General features: G+C 36.6%; 1 protein-coding gene across 1 annotated transcript; it reads left to right on the top strand.

Moving 5' to 3' along the window:
* Positions 1-5,447: 5,447 nt before the first annotated feature.
* LOC307109356 (olfactory receptor 5G3-like) lies at positions 5,448-6,380 on the top strand (the record flags this gene model as incomplete). Its single annotated transcript, XM_079788042.1, has 1 exon — positions 5,448-6,380. One exon carries the CDS (start codon positions 5,448-5,450, stop codon positions 6,378-6,380), a length of 933 nt encoding a protein of 310 aa, XP_079644168.1.
* Between the last annotated feature and the right edge of the window lie 11,365 nt (positions 6,381-17,745).

Here is a 17,745-nt window from a genome sequence, read left to right as displayed (position 1 = left end):
AGTTTTCATATAATCTGGTATCTAATTCTAGGAGTTGAGGATCTTTTTAAATGCTGCTTATCTGACTTTGCCATCATATCCTGAATTGGAAATTGTGTGGCCTGAGTCTGTTATTTTCATCCTTCAGAATAGTAATGGTATATAACAACAACAGACTTCTAGTACTATGGCTACCATTGCTCCCCATATCTCTCACATGCTAGAGATAACTGCATAAGCCAATGCCTGTGTTTCACTTGTATCCCATTCCAATTCACTAGTACAAACATGGCTTTATTATAGCTAATTTGCAACCACTTTTTCTGAATAATTTTAATAATCTGAATTAATGCAACCCACTTACAGATGTGGTTCAATAAATTCATAATACAAAAAGATATGGAAATATTGGAAACAATTTCCAATAACATTTGGACAATCACATTACAAAAAGATATCCCTTAGAAACTGCTTGCTGTAGGAAATTTCAACTGTCCTTTGCCTTATGAAGTCAGGAGAGAACTTCACTAAGAACATGCTCAACCTCTGTAAAACATGAACTAGTTTATACAGTTTTGTAAAAAGACTGGCTACAAGACAAAAGGTCAATTCACTTAAGAAATCTGATATATGTACTATTATATGTAATACTTTAAACAATAAAAAAAAGAAATCTGGATTTCAAGTGGGTTGGGTTAGGGATAAATTCAGAGGGAACTGCTTTTAAAAACACAAAAAAAATAATGGCCACTGATTTCTTATTTTCCAAGCTTGGTCTTCTCCGGGGGAGAGGACAGGACCCTGAACAAGTGCCAATGTGTCTGTAACCTCAAGGCAATGTTGGTCTTTTCGTAGTTTTGAGTTTCACACACTGTTTCACTTTAAAAATGAATCCACTCTCTGAATCTAAGCATTTTCTAAAAAATGCAGAAGTCCTTTATTAACACTACAAAACTTGGTGTCAAGGGACAAGACTACAAATTTTTAGACTTACCCTGTTACAGTGAGAAAAAATAGTGCTGTTTTTATTTCTGTCTTCATGACAGAGGTGTATATGGCAGGAAAGGACGTGGTTCATTTCTAGAGGTTTGGTAACAGAATGAAATGCATGGCCTCTCTGACTCCATCTTGTTCAAGTCTGCTTGTTGCTATGGCCACAGGTTAATAGCTTCTGCTTAGTTTTGCATATAGACATACTAATCATTAGAGGAATTCTGCTTGGGGCTTGAGTTTTACCAAAATAGTCCTTTATCAGAAACTGTCTCTCCCAAGGAGATAAGGGAAGTATGTACAAAAGTGATGACTGTTTATCAAAGATTTGCAGGTTCATATTTTGATATGTATTATTTATTTTATTAATAATACTAGAGGACTGGTGCAAGAAATTCGTGTATGGGGGGGGGAGGGGTGTCCCCCAGCCCAGCCTGCACCGTCTCCAATCTGGGACCCCTCGAGGGATGTCCAGCTGCCCATTTATGCCCGATCCTATCCGGGCAGTCGCACAGCCCTCTCATGAACCAGGACTGCTGGCTCCCAATAGCTCTCCTGCCTGCCTGCCTGATTGCCCCTAACTACTTCTGCCTGTCAGCCTGATCACCCCCTAACCACTCCCCTGTCAGCCTGATCGATGCTTAATTGCTCCCCTGCCAGCCTGATACCCCTAACTTCTCTCCCCTGCCGGCCTGGTCACCCCTAACTGCCCTCCCCTGCAGCCTGGTTCCCCCAACTGCCCTCCTCTACAGGCCTGGTCCCCCCAGTTGCCTCCCCTGCAGGCCTGATTGCCCATAACTGCCCTTCCCTGCTGGCCATCTTGTGGCGGCCATCTTTGACCATATGGGGATGGCCATCTTATGTGTTGGAGTGATGGTCAATTTGCATATTACCTCTGTATTATATAGGATATGTAAAATGTCAAATGCTTAACAAAGCCCTTAATTTAATGACATCTGCACAATCCCCTTTGCCAGGTAAGGTAACATCTTCATAGACTCCTAACGTTAGGAGATGGACATCTTTGGAGACCATTATTCTGCTTTCCATACCATCTTCTCAGATGCTACCAAGTTGTATGTTCCTGCCTCCCTGACTCTGTTTATCTCCTCACTTCAACCTGGAAATCCTTTCCTTTTAACTTCATATACTCTCAAACTTTTTGGAAGTGTTTCCAAGCTAAATTCTTCCATAAAATTCTTCCCAACTACCAGCTCATAACGATTCCACCTTCTAAAATCCTATAGTATGTTTTACCTTGAACCCAACAAATGATACTTTGAACTGTAGCTTTTCTTTTTATTCATAGGTCCTGTCTCCACAACTAGGCTATAGGTTCCTAAAAATGATAACTGATATTAAGGAGCACTTATCATATGGCATATACTCTTATAAGCATGCTGCATGTAGAAATTCCTCAATTTTTCTAATGTCTCTGTGAGCAAAGTACTATTATTATCCCCATTTTTTAGATGACAACACTGAAGCACAAAACCCAGACAAACAAAACAAAACAAAACAAAACCCACTTTCCTAAAGGGACAAGCTGTGGAGCTGGGATTTGATCCAGGCAACAAACTACTTCATCCTAGCTGGTGCTTGTTACTTATCATATCACTGTCTATGGATAGAAAACGGGTCTGTTCTTGCAAAGAGAATCTCAGGGGTGGGAGCGGGGAAACAGTATTTGTCAAGAATTGTCTGTTTGAGAAAAATATGTTATTTTGGAAATAAATCTGGCACACATGCCAATGAGATCACCTCAATTTTGTCCCTCAGGAATAAACTCTTGAGGTTTTAATTGTTCAGAGACCTGGCTTTAAAGCATTTTAAACTCTCAGGAACGTGTGTCCCTTATTTTGTGTTGAACATGTCTGTGTGCAGGGTAAGGAACATCTCTCCATTCTCAGGCTCAAAGGCCTGGAAATTTATCTTCTTTACCAAGGGCTTAGGACCTCAGGGCTGTTGCAGAAGGTCACTAGCAACCTGGAAATAAAATCTTCCCAAATGGTTTTCTGATCAAGACTAGAAAACCCTGTCTTTTGCCAATTGTTGTGATGCAGTTAATGGGGGAAACAAAGGATTTTCTTAAAGAGGTATGTATCCTGTGTTTGGGATAAAAATAAATTTTGAAACATGGTAGAAAGACTTTAGAATGAATTTGATTATTGTGTAACATGAGTTCACTACCAGTCCTCCAAAGAGAGTAGTCTCTGGTGTTTAGGACACTAATTTACTGATCTTTTTCTTTTGCCTTTTAAACCTGAACTTTTCTTTATATTTTTAATAATATGAAGATACTTTAATGTCCAGGAAGAATTATAGAAATGGAAAGCACATAGAGGTCATCCCCCCTTATTTATAAAAGAGGCAGTGTTTGTTTGTGTTCACATGCTGGATAGTAATAGGAATAGTTCATGCCCTCACCATGAACACTTGCCTGGTGTATGTCCATAAATTCATAAAACTTGCCTGCAAGTTCCAGTATAACTTCAGAATTATTTCAGACATGAAATCAAATCCCCCAGGCACGTTGGCTCACAGTGATCCTTCCTTCTTCTGAAATTCTATGGCATGTCTTGTCTTGAAACAAGCAAATACTACTTCAAAATGTAGGTTTTCTTTTTATTTCCAAGTTCCTATCTCACTCAATTAGGTGTAAGTTCCTAAAAATAATAACTGACACAAGTAGCTGACATTATTAAGCAGTTGCCCTATGGAAAATACATCCCACAGATATTTTCTCAAATAATAATAAATTCAAGAGACATAAACATTGTTTTCATTATTGTTTTGTCACTGTGGCATTTCAAGTTTCACCTCTTAATCATTATATCATCCACATGTGGTAACTGTTTTGTTTTTGTTGATAAAGAAAATTATTTCAGTTGATTTTAAAAATTATTTAAAACTACAATTTCGCCTGTGGTTACTGCTATACCTTAGATTTATTTATTTATTTATTTATTTATTTATTTATTTATTTATTTAAAAAAATCTTTATTGTTGCCCAGCCAGCATGTCTCAGTGGTTGAGAGTCGACCTATGAACCAGGAGGTCACCATTTGATTTCAGGTCAGGGGATATGCCCAGGTTGTGAGCTGGATCCCCGGTGTGGGGCATGCAGGAGGTAGTTGATCAATGATTCTCTCTCATCATTGATGTTTCTATCTCTCCATCTCCCTTCCTCTTTAAAATCAATAAAAGTGTATTTAAAAAAAACTTTGTTGTTGAAAGTATTATATATGTCCTCTTTTTCCTCCGTTGATCTCTCCCATCCCGCCTCGCCCCTCACCCCAGGCTTTCACCACCCTATTGTCTGTGTCCATGGGTTATGCATATATATGCGTATGAGTTCATTGATTAGTCTCTTCCCCTTCCACCCTCCCCTGCCTTTTTGCTGAGGTTTGATAGTATGTTCGATGCTTCTATGTATCTGGGTCTATTTTTGTTCATCAGTTTATGCTGTTCATTATATTCCACATATGAGTGAGATTATGTGATACTTATCTTTGTCTGACTGGCTGATTTTGCTCAGCATAATGCTCTCCAGACCCATCCATGCTGTTGCAAATGGTAAGAGGTAATTCTTTTTTACATCTGCATAGTACTATAATTTTAAACAGATTGATATCCTCTTCAATCAATGACTTCAAGAACTAATATTTACTTGAAAATTTGTCTAAGTAGAAATGTTTAGCATTTTACATTTTACATATCCTATATAATAAAGAGGTAATATGCAAATTGGTCCTAATGGTGTCACAGTAACGACTAATTTGCATATTGACAGACCAGCAGGAGGCTGCACACGCAGCAGGGGGACTTGCGTGAGGCTCGCTTCCCTGCCCCCGGCGCTGGAGTCCTCTCTTTCTCCCAGGTGCACGTGCCTGACCAACACCCCCACGACACTGTGCCCCATCCAAGAGCTTTCTGCTCAGGATGCCACCAACCCCCACCCCCGAGGTGGGGGTGGGGCACATGGCAGAAGGCTGGTTCTTGGGGCGCGATTGGCAGACGTCAACGGGGGGTGCGTTGCATCAGCAGTGACCCCCAGGAAGGATCATACATGCAAATCGAGAGGATGTGGACCCAACCCGAAGGAAGGGCCTAAACTGGCAGTTGGACACCCTCAGAGGGCTCCTGGATTAGAGAGGGTACAGGTCGGGGTGAGGGGACCCCCCCATGCACAAATTTTGTGCACTGGGCCTCTAGTGTTATTAATAAAATAGATATTACCCGTCAGAATATGTACCTTAAGTAGACTTAAAAACATTATGGAAAATAAGGGGTTGTGTATAACTGACAGAAACTAGTACCCAGCAACACTGATGACCAGTCCAACACTGTTTTTGTAACTGCTTCCTATACATATAAAAAATATTAGTAATTAGTATAAAAGATAATTTCACATGTGCTGACTGATTTTTGAAAACTAAAATGTACTTTTTATTTTTTGTACAGGTTATACATGACCAATGGCAGATAAGAATCAGACAGCAGTGACTGAATTTCTTTTCGTGGGCCTCACAGGTCATCTCCATCAGCAGATTGGGCTCTTTGTCATGCTTCTCTTCATCTATCTTGTCACACTGGGGGGTAACTTGGGGATGATCACTCTCATATGGATCGATCCCAGGCTCCACACACCCATGTACTTTTTCCTCAGCCACTTGTCCTTTGTAGATATTTGTTCCTCCTCCTCCATTGCCCCCAAGACACTGTGTGATATCTTTGCAGAGAAAAGAAGCATCTCTTTCATGGGTTGTGCTGCACAGTTGTGGTTCTCTGGTCTTTTTGTGGCAACTGAATGTTTCCTCCTGGCTTCCATGGCCTATGACCGGTATATGGCCATCTGTAAGCCTTTGCTGTATACGCTCATTATGTCCCAGAAGGTCTGTGTGCAGCTGGTGGCAGGGCCCTATGCCTTGGCTCTTATAAGTACAATGACCCATACAGTTCTCACTTTTTGCTTACCTTTCTGTGGACCAAATGTTATCAATCACTTCTTCTGTGACATTTCACCACTGCTGTCCCTAGCATGTGCAGACACCCAGAACAATAGGTTGGTTCTTTTCATCATGGCTGGAGCTATTGTGTTGTGCAGTGGTATGATCATCACCATCTCATATGTGTGCATCCTGGTGGCCATCATGAAGATCCAGACTGCTGATGGGAGGCAGAAAGCTTTTTCCACTTGCTCTTCTCACCTGGCAGCCATCTGCATCCTGTATGGGACTCTTTTCTTTACCTATGTTCTTCCTGAGTCAGGTTCCTCCCTAGATATCAATAAAGTGATTTCTCTATTTTATACTGTGGTCATCCCCATGCTGAACCCTCTCATCTACAGTCTGAGGAACAAGGAGGTGAAAAGTGCATTCAGGAGCAAGTTTGAAAAAAAAATGCAGTAATGTAATTCAGTGATTGGTGGTAAATTAGAGAATTAGAAAATTCCCGAGTCTGCCCATTACCATGTTACTTGTATACTAAAGTACTATTTATGTTTCTTTATATCAGTCTGTCCTTTGTAAAATGATGGAGAATAGAAAAGAAAATATGATTTATTCCAGAAGAAATCCAGAAGAACTTTTATATATCCTTACATATGGGTAGATATTTTATTCCAGACCAGGAAAGCAATTGTTTTAAGGGAAAGATCAACAGAGTTTATTAAGAAAGGTTTCATAGACCTTGTTAAATGTTGAACAATAGAAAGTGACAGAACGATTGCAAAACAAGTGACTCACAATGAGTTAATGTCCAAATAGGAAAGTATTGGATTATGTAAATGAAACAGTAGAAAAATGAAACAGCACTGAAATAAACCAAGAAATAAATGGCTAATTGACACAATTGGAAATGCAAATGGCCACAAATTAAATATATATGTAATTATATTATACAGTTAATATATATATAATTATGTTATATAGTAAATATATATACATATATATATATACATATATATATATTCAACTTCACAATTGCTCAAGTAAATGAAATCAAAATGACAAGACAATGATTTTTTTAATCTATTAGATTGACAAAGATAAAAATTATTATGTGAGCCGAAATCGATTTGGCTCAGTGGATAGAGCATCGGCCTGTGGACTGAAAGGTCCCAGGTTCGATTCTGGTCAAGGGCATGTACCTTGGTTGCAGGCACATACACAGTAGGGGGTGTGCAGGAGGCAGCTGATCGATGTTTATCTCTCATCGATGTTTCTAACTCTCTATCTCTCTCCCTTCCTCTCTGTAAAAAATCAATAAAATATATTTTTAAAAAATTATTATGTGAAAAGTTAGTGAGGTTACCATTTGTATACGAACAGCAATTTTATCCATAGCTAAAGTAGCTAAGTATGAATAGCTACATTTCCATAATATAATTTATAATTTGATGATTTTTATTAAAGTGCACATTATCTTTGACTTAGCTCTCTTGCATTTGGAAATATCTGCTGTAGAAATATGAATACCAGAAAAAATTATTGCAGCATCTTTTGTAGAGGATCTGTATTATTAGTAGAAATATACATTATTTCTTTGAAATGTTGTGCAGCTGATTACAAAAAGAATAGGATGTTCGTGCTTTGGTTTGGAGGACACTATCTGACATAATCACTGATAGATGGAAAGGAATCAAGTCAAAGTTTAATAAGTAGAACTGATCCTAATTTGTAAAAATATAAAGGTGGGATTAAAACTTACCTAATATATAAAATAGGTTAGTATGTACATATGCACATGATTTTTGATAGAAGTATGGAAAGCTACAGGCCAAGGTGCTTTTTGTCTCTAGCTTCTTTTTTTCCCCTTCTTTATCTTCGATTTTCTATATTTTGAAAATTATATGCCTAGGTATAGTTTTTGCTGGCATGTACTGCTTGGTGTTCTCTCAGCTTCCTGGATCTGTGGCTTGGTGTCCAAGATTCATTTGGGGGAAATTCTCAATAATTAATAGTTCATATATTTCTTCTATTCATTTCTTTCCTCTTTCTTTTTATATTTCCATTGTGTACAGCTTTGCAGCTGTCCCACAGTCCTTATGTGGTAGGCAGGCAGATAGGCATGAGCAGAGCAGGACAATAGGCCAGATATGGAATGACACCAGGGCAGAAAGTCCCAGACACCTAGCAACGAATACCCAGCAATGGGCAGAAATGAAGAGTAGGCATTAGAAATAAGTATTGTTAATCAGGGCCTCACCCCTAAGGCACCCCTTCCTCCCTGGATTGTCTCTGGTTATGACTAGCCAGCTAGTCATGCTCCTCCAACTGCCCACTCCATCTGACTTCCATACAAAGACAGGAGAAGACAATCATGCCCTGATATGTCAGCTCCAAGAAGAGAGCACTTAACTCCCTTCAAGGGGTTGAAAGGAGTTCTGGCCCATACCCTGTGGCAGCATTTTGAGCCACCCACTCAAAACTTTCTTTCAAGTGTAATTTAACTTTGCTTGTGCAATAAACTTTCTCTTATAAGTTTTAATCTTGGATCTGAATTATTTCTTAGCTAGAACTCAAGTACTGAGGTCTACTTTCACACTTAGATATCCTGATCTGTCTCCCCCCTTCCCCTACTTTGTTTCCTATGCTTTTCAGTTTTTAAAAATATACCTTTATTATTGAAAGTATTACAGGTGTCCCTTTCTTTTTTCTCCATTGACCCCTTGCTTTGCAGTTTTTGAAGTTTCTATTGCTATATCCTCAAGCACACCGATTGTTTTCCTCAGTCATAACCAGTCTACTAATAAGCCCATCAAAGGCATCTTCCATTTTTGTTCATGTTTTTGATCTTAAGGATTTTAATTATAGTTGATTAAAATTCCTGACCTGATAATTCTACATCCCTGCCACATCTGGTTCTGACACTTGCTCAGTCTCTTTAAATTGCATCTTTTGCCCTTTTGTATGCTTTGTAATTTCTTCTTGATATCAGGCATCCTCAAACTACGGCCCGCGGGCCACATGCGGGTGTTTTTGCCGTTTTGTTTTTTTATTTCAAAATAAGATGTGTGTAGTGTGCATAGGAATTTGTTCATAGTTTTTTTTTAAACTATAGTCCGGCCCTCCAACCGTCTGAGGGACAGTGAACTGCCCCCCTGTTTAAAAAGTTTGACGCCCCCTGGCCTACATGTTGCACTGCATGAAAGGAACTGCTGTAAATCAGCCTTGAGTGCTATGGTGACCAGGAAAAGGGGAGGGGAGTGTTTTGTAGACCATGATTAGGTCTCAGTCTTTCAGTGAAGCGCTGCCTCTGCTTTGTGAACTTCACAAATGTTTCTCAGTTGTTGTTGTTTTTTCTCCCCCATAAATGGGGACAGGATGGCTAGAGTGGACTGAAGTCAGGTATTTCCCTTCTACCATGTGGATGGCTGGAAGGGGCTGAAGTTTCCTCTCCCGCAGGTGAATTAAGCTCTGATAATGCATCCCAGAGTAGGCTCTGGTTAACTACTTTCTCCTGAGGGTGAGCATAGTTATGTAGAGAGTGCTGTAGTGTATTTAAAAATGTTTCTTTTTGTCCTCCTCCTGCTGGAAGCATAAGGATATTTTTTCCAGATTATCATCACTAACCCCCCAAAAAGTCAGCTTCCTTTACTGGGGTCTACCTTTTCTCTTATCCATAATATTTATCACCTTCTAACTTATAATATCCTTAAAATGATTATTAAATGTATTGTTTATCTTCCCTTACTATAATGTAAGCACCACATGGGCATGTTCTTTTATTAAATTGACAATCTCAAGCACTATTTATATATAGTGCATGCTTAATAAATATTTATCCAATGGTGAGATGGTGTGACAGTGTGGCTTTTAAGTGTAAGAAAGAAGTTTTAACACACATGATGAATGGATAGTCTCACCATTTATTGGGTTGTTATACATTCTTATACTATTCTTTTGGTGACTTGGATTATAACATGAATTCTTGATGTATCAGAGTCTAGTTTTTGTATCTCCAGATAATGAGGGGCTCTTTAAACACTCTAATTCTATTTACTACACTCTTCATGCATATGGCATTATTATAATTTACTTCAGTTTTCTATACAAGACATTACCATATTTTTATTAATAAATATATGTTTAAAATTACATACATATTTTTCTTCTAATTGAAATATGTTTTCTGTATCCCTGAGATTCCATGTGTTTTTCCTCCTGATTAAAGAACACTCATTAATATTATCCTTACTTTAGGCCTATGTAAGGAAAATTCTCTTAGATGAATATGCCTTTGTTTCACCTTTGTGGATATAGTTTTACCTGGTGTAGAATTCTCAGTTGGCAGTTACTTATTTTTCAGCACTTTAAAATTATTCTGTTTTTCTCAACTTAAAAAAAAAATATTTCTGTTAGGAACCCAGGTGGTTTTATTATTGTTCCTTAAAAAATAAACTTTTTGTTTTTACACAATGCATTTTAGATTTTTTTCATTGGTTACTGGCAGTTTAAATAGGATGTACCTCGGTGTGTTTTTCATTGTAGTGCATTTATTATTCTGGGGCTTAATTGTGCTTTCTAAATCTGCAATATTATGTCTTTTTTTATTGGAAAATCCTCAGCCTATTGCCATTGTTCTTCTCTGTTGGCACTCTAACGACTGATTTTAGGTCTTTTCATTGTATTAGATATTTCTCTTTGGTATTTCACATAATTTCTTCTCTTCATTCTATAGTTGTTGTTTTTTAAACCTATCATTACCTTCTGTGAATATAGTCCCTGTTCTAGTTGGAAGAAGTCAATAGTTTGAATTTGTACATGTTCTATTTTAAACTTCCCATTGGAAGTCAGGGGAAGTGCTGGTTAGGCAGGTGAATATTTGATTCTGGGATTTTAAAAAGAGGGAGGCAATGGGGATAGAAGTTGGGAGTATTACTGAAAGGATGGCATTTAAAACTACTGGACTAGAGGAACTTTTCTAGGAAATAAAGAAAGATAAAGAAAAGAAGATGCCCAGAAACTGATCCCTGGCATCCTCCAACATTTAGAAATTGGAAATATGAAGAAAATCCAGGAAATTAAACTAAGAAAGATGAGAATCAGGAGAGTGTTGGTTTAATAAGCCACCTAGGGAAATTGTTTCAAGAAAGAGGAAATTATCAACAATGTGAAGTACTGCATTATGTTTCATAACTTACCATTGCATTTTCAATGTGGACATCATTTCAGACCCTGACAAAAGCAATCAGGGAGTGATGGGGATGAAGGCCTGTTTAGAGTGGATTTGAGTGAAAGTCAGGAAGAGGGAGTGGAGAGAGCTCTACAATATTATAGAGTAAAACATAGCAATGGAGTAGTTCCCAGAGTATTCATAAGGTGCAGGTGAGACTTTTTAAAAATATTAACCATTATAAAATAATTATGTCTGAGTGGAGTGCTTTGGTAGGAAGGGAAAATTGAAGACACAAAAATGTTGGAAAGTGGCCCTGGCTGGGTGTATCATTTGGTTGGAGCATCATCCTATACGCCCAAAGATTGAGGAATTGATTCCTAGTCTGAGGTATGGGAGGCAACCAGTTGATGTTTCTCTCACACATGGATTTCTCTCTCTCTCTCTCTCTTTTCTCTCTCTCTCTCTCTCTCTCTCTCTCTCTCTCTCTCTCTCATCTCATTCTCTCTCCTTTTTCCTCTCTCTTTAAAATCAATAAATGCATGTCCTCAGTGTGGATTAAAAAATTAAAAAAATATATAAGTTAGAAAATTTTAAGTAAGCATGAGGTCAGAGAATCAGTTGCCTGTTTAGAGTGGATTTGAGCTGACTAAATAGAATCAGATAGAAGGCCTTGCCCTAGCTGGTTTAGCTCAGCGGATAGAGCACCGGCCTGCGAACTGAAAGGTCTCAGGTTCAATTCCTGTCAAGGGCACATACCTGGGTTGTGGGCTCGATCCCCAGTGGGAGACTTGCAGGAGACAGCAGGTCCATGATTCTCTCTCAACATGGATGTTTCTATCTCTCTCTCCCTCTTTCTTCCTCTCTGAAATCAATAAAACATATATAAATAAGGCCTTGAAGATGAGGAAGCATATATGCATGCAGGTGAAGATTACTGGGTGAGAGAAATGTGTAAAAATCTGTATCTGAAATAGAGATCACATTTTCTTGTGCTGCTTTTTATAATCTTGTTGGCTTTGTCTATAATGCACATTTATTTTCTCTTTGATAGCATTTAGTGCCATTCTTCTTTTAACTCTCATTTCTTTGGGAAAGTTTCTATCCAACTGCATCAGTCTGCTATTGCTACAATAACAACACCACAGCCTGGGTAGCACTGGCAACAAATGAATTCCTTTACAGTTCTGGAGTCCCACTCTTATGACCTCATTCAACCGTAATGACCTCATTAAAGGCTCTATCTCCCAATATAGTCACGTTAGGGGTTAGGGCTTCCATATATACATTTTGGGGAAACACAGTTTAGTTCACAACACCAATTATAGAGGATATTTTGAAACTTCAAACAATAAAACAAGGTGCTTTTTTCTTTTATTAAACAATCTATAACTAAAACCAATCATTCCAAACCCAAATGAGCTCTTCTTAAAGTCTCATCAAAACTGTTCTATAAAACCTAGAATTTTCCAGGTTTTTGCTTTCTGATTACATATGGATTAGAACTTATATGGAATTTAGTTGGTAGAGCCCTGTTCTTGAACATAACTTAATGTGATTGATTTAAAGGTTAAGAATATTGTCTATTTTACTGATCCCAGAAATGATTGTATGGGATTTTTGACCCCTAAGCATGTTATTTGTATAGAAGTGAATCTGCAAATGGACTTTGGGAGTTTTTAACTCAATAGAGGACTTTCCCTAGTCATTCTGAATAAACCTAAAACAAGTTATTTCCACGTCTCTGTGTAGTTTTTTGTTTTATATTTGATTTTTTCATACTTATGTCCAACCTTCCGAAACACTTGTACCAACTCTCAGATGTAGTAGTTGAATTTTGATTTCTGTCTCTGCATCAAGTGCTTCTTGTTCAAAGAAAGTTTGTTCCATTTTCAAGACAGTGCCAAGATGTATTTCTTTTTACAGAAGCCCTCCTTTGAGAAAAAATTCCATTGTGAAGTAATATTGGCTCAGACTCCATACTATCTATTTTATTTTAATTTATTCTCTATGGATGTAGACTGAGTTTCAGAATTCTTCAGGGACCAGATGCCAATTGACTCAAACGTGTAAGAAAAATATGTATTTCATATTGTGCAATATATGAGTCAGAAAAAGGCAAGAAATTATTTAATATGTGTTGGTAGACTCTAAGGAAATCAGGACTAAGATCATTCATCTTTATCAGAGTAAAAACAGAATTCATGATTCTTTCAGAACACCACATTGGAGAGACTCATTTCTTCTTGTCCGAGGCCAGAAGTCCACAAAATTTGAAGTAATTAAAAGAGGTAAATCAGGGATTTTATCAAAGTAGTGACTGTTCTCAATTTTGGATTAGCCAAACTCATAAAATTAGATAGTTATTATTACATGGCTAAATTTATTTTTTTAAACATTCCAAATAGAATATCTTGGCTCAAATATTCTTGTGCATGCTTCACAGTAAACAGAAAATTTACATGATTTTTATACCTAAACAGCAGGTCTTTAGGCCTATATGGGTTAACAAAATGTTTATTGAATCTCTCTATTTTAATCAGAATCCAGTGATATAGCATGGCCAGTATTCCACTGCTGGTGGTTTTTGGCATTTATTTTTTAAAAACTAATTATTTATGAATTTGATTACATTATTTTTCTGTAATAATATGAGCCCACTCATAAACAAAACAATATTGCCTGCAATAGGTTATGCTTTTGTTGAAAGCTTAGACTTGTATAAGAAATATCATTAAGTAATATCCACTCATATGACTAAAGCAAACACAGTCAATAGACATCTTCCATAAATAATTATTGGGGAGATAAAATAAATATGTGACCACTTTTGCCAACTACAGTTGTGCCATAATGGCAATTCAATTTTATATTTAATATTATTAGGTATCATAGGACAATATTATCCTTGTTTACAACAGGTGAATTACTGGAAGGTTCATATGTACAGAAATGTATATGACTCTGATAGTGCTTAGAAGCTTTAATGTGTGTATCATCTGGGGATTTTGTGAAAATGCAGATTTTGATTGTGTGGAACTAGAGTGGGGCTTCAGAGTCTGCATTTGTGATAAGCTCCTGGATGATGCTGTTGCTGTTGATTCATGGACCACACATTGAATAGAGTGTTTAGATGACTGTTCCACAGTGTCCCACACCATGACTTTTTATGGGTCAATTAAAATAGTCTGCTCCCTCCTTCTTATTTATATTTTATGAGCAATATTAATTTATCAGTAATAGTGATCAGGAACTTATTAATATTAGGCCTATGCATTTAGTATAATATCCTGAATTATGTTCATGTGGAACATAAGAAAATATAATTTCATTACTCTGAATTGGGACAATGTACTTAACTTAATACGATGACAGGACTCAGATGTACAAATGTTTTACTGATGAATTGCTTAACTCCTTAACTTCATTTGTTTTGCAATATTCTGTGTGATCACTGTCTGAGGGTGTTCCCTAAATTGATTTGTTGTGTCTCCAAAATAAATTATTCACTCTTGGAATTTTCTAAATTTTGAAATTTTTCTTACCCTTTTGAGCTTAAATTTGTGATTTTATAATTGAAATCCCTCAGGACAGCATTTGTCATCTGGGGCTACTCAGAGAACAAAGTGAAACTGCCATTGTTCATAATAGCCCTTGTCAGAATAGCTATTTCAGTATTTGAAGACAAGAAGGCAGTTTCCTTTTTTATCTCCAGCCTAAATTTAGCTCATATTTCCACATAAGAGGACAACATCACCCGAGATGGTCACGGTTTTTGTTTGGGTTTGTTATTATAGCTTCTTTCTCCATGTTTCTTTGCTGAGAATCAGACTGATATATATGTTGTTTTCATAACTGTAATATGATACTGCCCTGGGATGTGTAGTTGAATGTGCAGTTGAAGAAAATATGATTGAAATTATGGTGATAATTTTCTTTCTCTGGTATTTGTTTATTCAATTACCTAATTCCCTCCATGTACTCTGATAAGCATAGGGAATATAAATATTAATAAAGCAGATTTTCTTTGCTCAGGTAGCTCTATGTTGGGAAATAATGTAATATATTTGATAAGTGCTACTTAAAGGGATGTTATGGTGATACAGAATCATGATGAGGGAGAAACTAATAGTGACCTGAGGTTTTAGAAAAATTTAGTAAAAGAGAGAAAAAAGGAGCATAGAATTAGGTTTTCAAAACTAATTATTGAAAATTTTATGAGCACTTATTATGTTACAGGTGTTTGGTAAGCTTCATTTAGTCCACTCTTTCAAGTAGCCCTGTGAGCTAAGTAGTTTTCATTTATTTTAAACATACACTAATGAGACAAAGCCATTTACGCAGAAAGACGCAGAGCCAATGTTTGATTCTAAGTTCACTTGGTTCCAGCTTGTGCTGATTCTTGTCTCCTGTGCTCCACATACAGTGGCATTTGAGCTGAAATTCTTTCTTATCTTCATAGCTTTTCTTGCTCTCTATATGTTTACACCTTGAATGGTGTCCCCCAAATATTCATGTCCACCCAGATCCTCGCAATATGACCTTATTTGGAAATATACCTTTTGCAGCTCTAGTTGAGATGAGGCCATATTGAATTAGGGTGAAATTACACATCGCAGATACTTAAGAATCCTATGAAGATACATTAGGATTTAAATGAATTTCCACCATATTTTTAAAAGAGTAATTGGAAAAAGTAGTTAAAATTTATAATGTTCTTCTGTCTTACATTAGTTAACAAAAAAAGATGCTTTTCATGGTGACATAGAACAATGTTTTAAGTCAACCACAAACTGCATCTCCATTTAGATTTTCTTCATACATTGTTCTTACAATGTCCTTAATCTTCCATGAAAAAGTAGATATGAGTTAACCTACTTAATCTACAGAACTCCAGATTTTAAGGCAGCAACAATCACCCCTATAATTTTACATATACACTAGGAATAAAAACATAATAACGTCAACAGATATGAGAGTTGAATCACATTAATATTTTCTTTTCAAAATATCTCAAATACTATCAATATAAAATAGAATACACTGTAAGTAATTATACACATCCAAACCTCAATCCTCTTGACATTTTGAAGCACACTAAAAAGTAATTATCTGGCCACGACTGAGTAGCTCAGTTGCTTAGAATATTGTCCTGACATGCCAAGGTTGTGAGCTCAATCCCAGGTCAAGGCACATACAAGAATCAACCAATGAATGCATCAATTAGTGGATCTACAAAATGATGCTTCTCTCTCTCCAAAATCAACAAACAAAAAAGGTAATTTTCTGTTTTTAAACTTTGGATTCTTCTCTATAATAAGTATTCTGATTTTTAGTAATACCTGAAAACTATTATTGACTAAATTTCCAGTATGAATTCTACGATACTTTAAAATTTATTTTCAGTTACATTGCAATTTTTTTTTACATCTTTAAAGTCACTTTCAAGCATAAATTCTTTGGCTTTAGTGAAATGTATATTTTGAACAAAAGTCTTTCCTTCTATATTACGAATATAGTATTTCTTCCCAGTATGCATTCCCTAACATTGAGTGGGGCTGCAGGTTCATATATATGGTTTCTAACACTCTTCAGTTTCAAGGTTTTTCCTACTCTGAATTCTCATGTGTTGTTTAAGCTGTGAAAGCTGAATAAAGGCTTTGCCACATTAGTTACATTTGCATTGTTTCTCTCTGAATTCTCTGATATTCTGAATTCTCTGATATTGAGCAAGTTTCATGTACTGGGTAAGGCTTTACCACATTTTTTATCTTTGTTAAGCTTTGATCCAGTATGAATTATCAGATGTTGAGTCAGATATGAATGCAGAATAAAGACTTTGCCACATATGATACATCTGTAAAGATTCTCTTCAATATAAACTCTCTGATGCTGAATGAAGCTTATACAATAGTTAAAAGTTTTGGCACATTCTTTATATGTTTACTGTTTTTCTCCAGCATAAATTCTCAGATATTGAGTAAGCTTTGAGCATAGGTTAAAGGCTTTGCCACATACCCTAATTTTGAAAAACTTCACTCCAGTATGACTTCTCAGATGTTTGGTAAGCCTTGAACACCAATTATAGGCTTTACTACATTCCTCACATCTGTAAGGCTAGTCATCAGTATGAATGTTCAGATGTTGAGCAAGATATCAATGCTGCTTAAAGGCTTTGTCACATTGTCTACATTTGTAAGACTTCTGTCCACCATGAGTTCCCTGATGGTGAGTAAGCTTTGAGTGCTCATTTAAGGCTTTGCCACATTATACTTGTAAGGTTTCTCTCAAGTATGAATAGTCTGTAGAGTAAGACATGAATGTTATTTAAAGGCCTGGACACAGTCTTTACATTTGTAAGTTTTCTCTCCAGTATGCATTATCTGATGTAGTAGTAAAACCTGAAGGCCAATTAAATGTTTTTCCACATTTTTTACATTTATAAGGGTTTTTTTTAGTAAGATTTTCTTACTTCTATTTAGATTAAATATTAGATTGCAAATTCTCCCACACAGATTACACTTGTAAGCTTCCTTCCCAATATGAATATTATTTTGTTCAGTATGACTTGATGATTGATGAAAATATTTTTATCATATTTACTTCATTTGTTTGTCTACTCCAAAATATGAATAATTTGATGTATGTTGTACTTTG

Source organism: Cnephaeus nilssonii (genome assembly GCF_951640355.1).
Source record: "Cnephaeus nilssonii genome assembly, chromosome: 13".
Classification (NCBI taxonomy): domain Eukaryota; kingdom Metazoa; phylum Chordata; class Mammalia; order Chiroptera; family Vespertilionidae; genus Cnephaeus; species Cnephaeus nilssonii.
Note: the sequence above shows the minus strand (reverse complement) of the source record. Positions and strands in the feature narration are given on the sequence as shown.